At 45.4% G+C, this 8,764-nt stretch overlaps 1 protein-coding gene across 1 annotated transcript; it reads left to right on the top strand.

Annotated features, from left to right (window-relative positions):
- The first annotated feature begins 2,524 nt into the window (after positions 1–2,524).
- On the top strand, positions 2,525–6,968 carry LOC136581112 (uncharacterized). Its single transcript, XM_066582098.1, has 4 exons — positions 2,525–2,596; positions 3,519–5,744; positions 5,825–5,931; positions 6,903–6,968. Exons 1-4 carry the CDS (start codon positions 2,539–2,541, stop codon positions 6,966–6,968), a joined length of 2,457 nt encoding a protein of 818 aa, XP_066438195.1. The 5' UTR covers positions 2,525–2,538.
- The last annotated feature ends 1,796 nt before the right edge of the window (positions 6,969–8,764 follow it).

Genomic DNA, 8,764 nt, shown 5'->3' with positions numbered 1-8,764 from the left:
TTGTCTTGTCATGTGGTATGAGTGAGGTTAGAAATGGGAGAGTTTGAAAGCGGGAAAAGTGCTCCATCTTGTCTACCTGAGAGTGCTACCACAGAGCCGCATGGAAGCACCTTCAGCTTCCATGTAGGTGAAGATGGAGGAAGAGGAACGACTACCCATAGCGTTTGGAGTGTGGATGTGAGTGGAGTGAGTCCCTGCAACAGAGAGAGAGAGCACTACCCAGTTTGTAAAACAGGTACCCGTTCAGACTACAGGCTTTTTCTGTGCGGCCGTCCGTAAACAGGATCACCACATAGAGGTATTTTATTGTGTCACACCCACGCATCTACCATGCGGGGTGTTTATTGGCTAAGCCTTCCCGAATAATTGTCTACCAGAGAGTCTGCCTAGTGACCCCTACCTCCCATTCCTCCTCTGGAGTGCTCCCAATCCAGGATCCAGTGACATACAGATAACGTGGACTGTAGGACCGTATTCATCCTGTGTATCCTCCATGCCTCTGAGCTACAGCCTGTTACCGTTTAAAGTGAATTGTACCTGCATTACCTGTTGTAAAGTTTATTACCTTCAGTAAAAGTTATACCGGGCCCTAACCATTCCTGGGGACCCGAGGTACTATACACAGGTTTCTGTGTTCATTTCTCCACTGCATAGAGTAACTGTGTATGGGAACGGTGGTGTCACGAGTGATTTGTGCTACTACTCCCCCCATCCCATTTATGGGCATTCCCTATCATAGGGGTCAAAGCTGGCTATGTCAAAGCTGGCCTGCGATCCTGCTCTGGCTTTGGCTACGTGTCATCCCTCCGGGACCGGATCATGGTAAGTGCCACAGTGATGAGACAGCACTTATCCCTCCCAGCTCTCCACATTAACCAGGTGCCCAGGGTCACCTCTCTGGGGTGTTGCAGAGCGGCGGGTTGATGTTTGGGGAGCAGCAGGTTGATGTTTGGGGAGCAGCAGGTTGATGTTTGGGGAGCAGCAGGTTGATGTTTGGGGAGCAGCGGATTGATGTTTGGGGAGCAGCGGGTTGATGTTTGAGGAGCAGGGGGTTGATGTTTGTGGAGCAGTGGGTGAATGTTTGGGGAGCAGCGTGTTGATGTTTGGGTCAGCAGCGGGTTAATGTTTGAGTCAGCAGCGGGTTAATGTTTGAGGAGCAGCAGGTTGATGTTTGGGGAGCAGCGGGTTAATGTTTGGGGAGCAGCGGGTTAATGTTTGGGGAGCAGCGGGTTGATGTTTGGGTCAGCAGCGGGTTAATGTTTGAGTCAGCAGCGGGTTAATGTTTGAGGAGCAGCAGGTTAATGTTTGAGGAGCAGCAGGTTGATGTTTGGGGAGCAGCGGGTTAATGTTTGGGGAGCAGCGGGTTGATGTTTGAGGAGCAGTGGGTTGATGTTTGTGGAGCAGCGGGTTGATGTTTGTGGAGCAGCGGGTTAATGTTTGTGGAGCAGCGGGTTGATGTTTGGGGAGCAGCGGGTTGATGTTTGAGGAGCAGGGGGTTGATGTTTGGGGAGCAGCGGGTTGATGTTTGGGGAGCAGCGGGTTAATGTTTGAGGAGCAGCGGGTTAATGTTTGGGGAGCAGCGGGTTAATGTTTGGGGAGCAGCGGGTTAATGTTTGAGGAGCAGCGGGTTAATGTTTGGGGAGCAGCGGGTTAATGTTTGAGGAGCAGCGGGTTAATGTTTGGGGAGCAGCGGGTTAATGTTTGAGGAGCAGCAGGTTAATGTTTCGGCAGCAGTAGGTTGATGTTTGGGGAGCAGCGGGTTAATGTTTGAGGAGCAGCGGGTTAATGTTTGGGGAGCAGCGGGTTAATGTTTGAGGAGCAGCGGGTTAATGTTTGGGGAGCAGCGGGTTAATGTTTGGGGAGCAGCGGGTTAATGTTTGGGGAGCAGCGGGTTGATGTTTGGAAAGCAGCGGGTTGGGGGCTCCTCTTCTGTTTGTTTCCTTTGCAAGGAGGTGTTAGACAATTTTTTTTGTCTGTGTTTTGTACGTGGAGGAGAATTGTTGGCGCTCAGTATGACTATCTGTATATTCCTACCCGCATATCTGACCGTCTCCTGCCTACTGCAAACATAGCTGTTTTTTCTCTCTTTTGCACATCTAAAGGGTCGGTGCGGGAGTTTAGGATGGGGGGGTCGGAGATGGATCTGGATTTAGTTTTAAATATGGTATAAGAATGTGCGATGGTTTAAAAAAAGTTTAATAAAGAATATTTGGTAAAAACGATCCCATATCTTTATATGTAATATGTATCTATCATCCATGTTTTAGGCTCTCCTATATACAGTTGTTACAGGTATATCTCTGTGTATATAAGCAGTCACACCCCTCCCTGTAGATAAGCATCCTACTCGGCGCTCCCTGTTCTCACCTATTGTCTAGGAGGCATCGGCAGCTTACAGAAGAGATGCCTCATCCTGAGATCAGCCCTGATGTCAAAATTAAGTCATCGCCCCTCCCAGAGTACTAATCCCGGGATATAAAACTGTATTCAGGGGCTGAAAAATCATTTATTAGGACAATATTAACTTCGAGAACTGCCATGAAACACCCCGGACTACATGCAGCCACCCAGGCACTGCTGCTCCTTCTCCTAACCGGTGAGTCAACCTATAGCTCATCATCATGTGTGAATGTATGGCTGCTGGCCATGAGAATTGGCATTACTAGGAGGGAAATGTCAGATAAGAGAGCGGCAGATAACTGCCTACAAGATGTGGAAAAAACTTGTGTGATTTTTGAGGGTGAGCTAATAGACTTATATGAAGCTGAGTGTAAGGACAAGGCTGTATCTGAGGAGGAGTAAATGGCAATAAATGTCGGTGAGGATGTCAAAATGTGACATACTTTACCTAATAGTTACTTTCACAAAAAAGTCACATTTTGACATCCTTACTGACACTTATTGCCCTTCACTCCCCTTCGGAGATACCTCATATTAGAGATAGATGGATAGATGGATAGATAGATAGATAGATAGATAGATAGATAGATAGATAGATAGATAGATAGATAGATAGATAGATAGATAGATAGATAGATAGGAGATACATAGATAGATAGATAGATAGATAGATAGATAGATAGATAGATAGATAGGAGATACATAGATAGATAGTTAAATAGATAGATATGAGATAGATAGGAGATACATAGATAGATAGATATAAGATAGATAGATATAAGATAGATAGATAGATAGATAGATAGATAGATAGATAGATAGATAGATAGATAGATAGGGCATGCAGATACTGTAAGGATGCTTGCAAGGCACAGCTGACTTTGTATGAGGGTGAGAAAATTTCATTGACCTTATATAAGGGTGAGTGTGACATTGGGACTGAGTTGCATTACCAGTCACAACTAACATATAAGAATGGCACTGTTAGTGGATATATTAAAGACTCTCTCCTTCTTGTCTTCCACGACCCCTTAATTGTGTATTTCTTGGTTTATATCAGTGGATAAGACTATATGATCTCTGCACACAGGAGTCTTACTCTCTGACTCTTTTTACAGCGCAGAATAGTGAAGCCCAGTCAGCTGAGTCCATCACCGGCACTGAAAGCAGTATACAATTTACCACTACAATGGATACTGCCGAAGTTAGCCCAACCAGCAGTCAACAAGAAGAGACCACGTACATAAGTACTCTTCCCACAAATGGAACTAGTAGTCCACCAGAAGAAAGCACGTATACAACTATTCTTCCCTTTAATGGAACCAGTAGTCCACCAGAAGATACTACTGAAGAGAACACCACTCCACAATCATCAGCAGAAAGCAGCAGTCAGCCAGATGGGGCATTGTCTACGGGAACACCTTCTGTTACAGAAAGCAGTAGTCAAATCATACCAACTGTCAACCTGTCACCTAGCACTGGGACGCCTCTAGAACCCACTACTGCAAGTGCCAAACCCACCACAAGTGCTAATACAACGGCAAACTATACACACTCAGCAAATACCCCAGAAGCAGTGCCCACTACCTACATATCATCAAGCAAGAGCACAACATCTTTCAGAACCTCCTCTCCGATACTTACAAGCCTGATGTCCACATCCAATGACACGAGTAGCGGGTCTACATCATATAATAGCCCATCAAATATGGTGACCGCTGCCTCTTCTAGTATACCACTGTCAATACAATATACGAGTAGCAAGTCCACAACAAGTGCTCCTCCGTCAACTTCAAATGAAAACTCATCAACATCAGTGGTCAGCACTGACATTAGTGACCTTCCACCATCAACACATCAACCATTAGACAGTCATAGCACAACTATGTCTTCTGATACATTACCACTATCCCCAGTATCAACTGATAGCACCGATGCATTTCAAAGTGCATCATCTACCATATTGGAGACCTCTACTGTAGTTGGAACAACTTATTCAGATACTACAGTCAATGCCCAGACTATGACTACCAGCGTTACATCAACCAATTCCCCACCAACGTCAAACACTTCCCAACTAGGATCGACATTCTCTCAACCATCCAATCAAAACAGCTCAACTACATCTCCTGTCACATCAGCACCTCATCAGAACCCTACACAAGACACCATGGAATCTTCTAGTGGTTTCACACAAGGTTCTAACAACGTCACAGAATCAAGTACATCGGTGTCAACCAAAGACGTCATGATGACTTCCAGTGATGAGAGACAATCATCAGGAACTGACAGCACAACAACATTTCCTAGCAGAATCCCTCGTACTAGTGCAAGTAATTCATCAACCTCTTCAAGTTCATCTTCTTCCAATACCAGCAGCTTCAACACATCTCCTGGTCATGATGCCAGTAATCCATTAACTCACACCAGTAGCACAATAACACCTTCTGAAAGTGGTATTACCAACCCAGCAGGTGTGAGTGACACAGTGACAACTTCAGGTGCAACAACATCGGATATAACTGCAAGTAGTATGACAACACCTTCCAGTAATGGGATGAGAAGTACAGTATTCACCAAGAATGGTACAGAATCATCTTTTATTCCTTCTACTACATCTACAGGTCCAACACCAGCCTCTTTGGGTGATGTCACGGCTGCCTCAAGTATGTCATCTAATGTTACTGCTAGTTCACCTACTACTTTGTCTAACGAAATCTCATCATCTCATCCTGCCAATATCATGCCAACCTCAACCAGTAGTACAGTCACATCTTCAACTAATACTGCAAGTATGACTTCCATGTCATCAACATCAAAACCCAATATTACTATGATTTCTTCCAGTGAAGTCTCCCCAGTCCACTCAACTTCAGTAAGCAGCACATCAGTCTCCCACAATGATATTACCGGAAGTTCCACAGTTGCAATACATGCTACATCAATCTCATCAACAGCAACACAAAGAACCACAAATAACTTGTCAGGTAGCTCAGGAGTTCCAACCAGCAGCACATCCATGTCTACTAACAATCCAACATCTTCTGCAACGTCTTCATCCTCCACCATCCCTGGCTCCAGTTCTGGTACCAAGTCTTCTTCAACACCATTAACCAGCTCCAGTTCATCTTCAGAAGTTACTCATTCCTCATCGATCACCAATTACAGAAGCAACCCAACATCTTCATCAACGTCCTCACCCTCCACCATTTCTGGCTCCAGTGCACACACAGAATCCGGTCCTGGTACCAAGTCAACAGCAGCATCCAGCTCCAGTTTATCTTCAGAAGTGACTTACTCCGCATCATTCACCGGTAGCTCAAGCACCTGGGAGCAGAATTCAGGTAAATAGATATACCATAGGTGAGATTTAGAAGAAAGATATTTGAGTGTGCGCTAATCCATGACTTGAATTTTCTTTCAGTTGCCACGACCAATAGCTCCACCAATTATTTGGCTCCTTGGAAAATCATTGTTATCTCCTTGGCCGTTGGCATTGGAACTTTCCTTGTTGTTGGAGGAACATTATTGGTAAGTCCTTCTCTGCAATCATACCAAGGAATTATAGGCAAATGGTGCAAAGGGGGAGGAGTTTACAGAAAAATTCAAACTCTTGGTTGTAGTTCGGGTGATATTTTAGTTTTTAGCGCTTCCATAATTTAAGGGGTTGTACCAGAATCACAAGTTCTCCCCTCTCCACAGGATAGGGAATAACTTGCTGATTGGTGTGGGTCTCACTGCTGAGTCCCCCGTCAATCTCAAAAATGGGGGGTTCATGTCCCGTTCTGCCTGTCATTGTGGGGTCCCTTCTCCTCCCGCAGTGACATCAGAATGAATTGAGCACTGGCTGAGCATGTGGGGTCGGCGCTCTATTATTTTCAATGGGATTGATAAGAAGGCCGAGCGGGTGCAACTCGCCTATCTTTGGCAGTTGCATTGAAAATGAATGGAGCGCCAGTGTGCCTGCATGACCAACACTCCATTCATTCTGTCATCACTGCAGGGGGTGCAGTAACCCCGCAGCATTGAGGAAGACAGGGAACACGGAACCAATCAGCAAATTATCCTCCATCCTGTGGATATGGGATAACTTGTGATCCTGCTACAACCCCTTCTACTCTACAGGGGGCCGGGGAATTGTGATTCTATTGGCCATCCATTAACAGGTACTGCTCTAACCTCTATGGCCACTATGTTACCGTTGGGATATTTTTGTTTCCCCCACAACCATGAATAGGCCATCACCAATTTAGTTGTCCATTCCAACCGGTAGACATTGGTATCGTACAATATGGCCGATCAACTCCTCAGTGTCATCGTGGTAATGACGCCCGTCAACCTACAGGCTTCCTTGTTAGCATTTTCATGATGAATCGAGACTAGTCATCCCTGAGTGTACCCAAGTACATATTTAGGTGTGATTTACTGTGACGATGTAATATTGACTCCATCAGGTGATACAATACAACTCACCTTCTCTAACGATCCCTTCTATTTTACAGGCGATATACTACATCCAAAAACTGAAAGGAATGAACCACTACGTTGTTTCCGGATCCTTTATTTAAAATTGCTGGCCTGCATACCTCAAACATGGTCATTTCAAGCTTCAAATCAACAGTATTATGTCCTGTGATATACTGCGGCTAGTGGCCGGAGAAAGTATTACAGCAGGAGTATGTGGATGGCTGTTACCGTGTCTATCTACGAGGCAGTTATTACCGTCCTGACGCCCTATGGCCACTGTAGGTGTTATAGATGTATTCAGATATAGAAGACAGTGTGAGGGCGGCACCCAGTGGTAGATGTGGGTACTACAGATGTGATATATTTATAATATTTTATAACTGGACTGGGGAGATATTGGAAGCCATTTGGCTAAACTGATACCAAAGTGATGCAGCATTGCGGGTCGGTGCTCACACTGTATATAATGTCATAAAGAGTTTGTCATACTGTGTTATATAATTTATTTTTGTACCGTAAGGCGCAGCGCAGCTCCATGTCCTGCAGCTGATGATTAAAGAAATGTAAAACCAACATGGCGTCCGTTTCACTCATTACAGCCGGCGGATCAGTCGAAGGGATGACCGTGAAAGTTGTCAATGGTCAATAGATTGTTATTCCCAACATTTTGTGTCATCCACAGAGCGTCCTCACAAATAGTGTCAGCCAGAGAGTGCCCCCATAAGTAGTATCAGCGAGAGAGTGCCCCCATAAGTAGTATCAGCCAGAGTGCCCCCAAAAATAGTGTCAGCCAGAGAGTGTCCCTACAAATAATGTCAGAGAGTGCCCCCATAAGTAGCGTCAGCCAGAGAGTACTCCCATAAATAGTGTCAGCCAGAGAGTACTCCCATAAATAGTGTCAGCCAGAGAGTACTCCTATAAATAGTGTCAGCCAGAGAGAGCCCCGATAAATAGTGTCAGCCAGAGAGTGTCCCTACAAATAATGTCAGAGAGTGCCCCCATAAATAGTGTCAGCCAGAGAGTGCCCCCATAAATAGTGTCAGCCAGTGAGTGTCCCTACAAATAATGTCAGCCAGAGAGTGTCCTCATAAGTAGCGTCAGCCAGAGAGTGCGCCCATAAATAGTGTCAGCCAGAGAGTGCGCCCATAAATAGCGTCACACATAGAATACTCCCATAAATAGCGTCAGCTAAAGAGTGCCCCCATAAGTAGTATCAGCCAGAGAGTACTGCCATTAATAGTGTCAGCCAGAGAGTACCCCCATAAGTAGTATCAGCCAGAGAGTGCCCCCATAAGTAGCGTCAGCCAGTGCCCCCATAAATAGCGTCAACTAGAGTGCCCTCATAAATAGTGTTTGTCAGAGAGTGCCCCCATTAAGTAGCGTTAGCCAGTGCCCCCATAAATAGCGTCAACTAGAGTGCCCCCATAGATAGTGTCATCCAGAGTGCCCCCATAAATAGTGTCAGCCAGAGAGTGTTTCCATAAATAGTGTAAGCCAGAGAGTGTTTCCACAAATAGTGTCAGTCAGAGAGAGTTCGCACAAATAGTGTCATCGACAGTGTGCCCCCATAAATAGTGTCAGCCAGACAGTGCCCCCATAAATAGTGTCAGTCAGAGTGCCCCAATAAATAATGTAAGCCACAGTGCCCCCATAAATAGTGTAAGCCAGAGTGTTCCCACTAGCAATGTCATCCACACAGTGCCCCCATAAATAGTATCAACCAGAGTGCCCGCATAAATGGTGTAAGCCAGAGAGTGTTCCGACAAGCAGTGTTATCACAGATTGCCCCCATAAATAGTATCAGCCAGAGCGTCCCCAAAATAGTGTCATCCAAAAAGTGCCCACATAAAGTGTCAGTTTAACAGAGGCAGTGAAGTCCAACTAGTTTGAAAAGAAC

Source organism: Eleutherodactylus coqui, chromosome 10, assembly GCF_035609145.1.
Source record: "Eleutherodactylus coqui strain aEleCoq1 chromosome 10, aEleCoq1.hap1, whole genome shotgun sequence".
NCBI lineage: Eukaryota > Metazoa > Chordata > Amphibia > Anura > Eleutherodactylidae > Eleutherodactylus > Eleutherodactylus coqui.
The sequence above is the reverse complement of the archived record's forward strand: the minus strand, read 5'-3'. Positions and strand labels throughout refer to the sequence as shown.

Bases quoted from the DNA above. Each gene is read 5' to 3' on its own strand.
- LOC136581112 (XM_066582098.1), top strand. From the start codon at position 2,539: ATGAAACACCCCGGACTACATGCAGCCACCCAGGCACTGCTGCTCCTT. The intron at 2,597-3,518 runs GTGAGTCAACCT...CTCTTTTTACAG, and splicing joins GCTGCTCCTTCTCCTAACCG to CGCAGAATAGTGAAGCCCAG. The intron at 5,745-5,824 runs GTAAATAGATAT...ATTTTCTTTCAG, and splicing joins CACCTGGGAGCAGAATTCAG to TTGCCACGACCAATAGCTCC.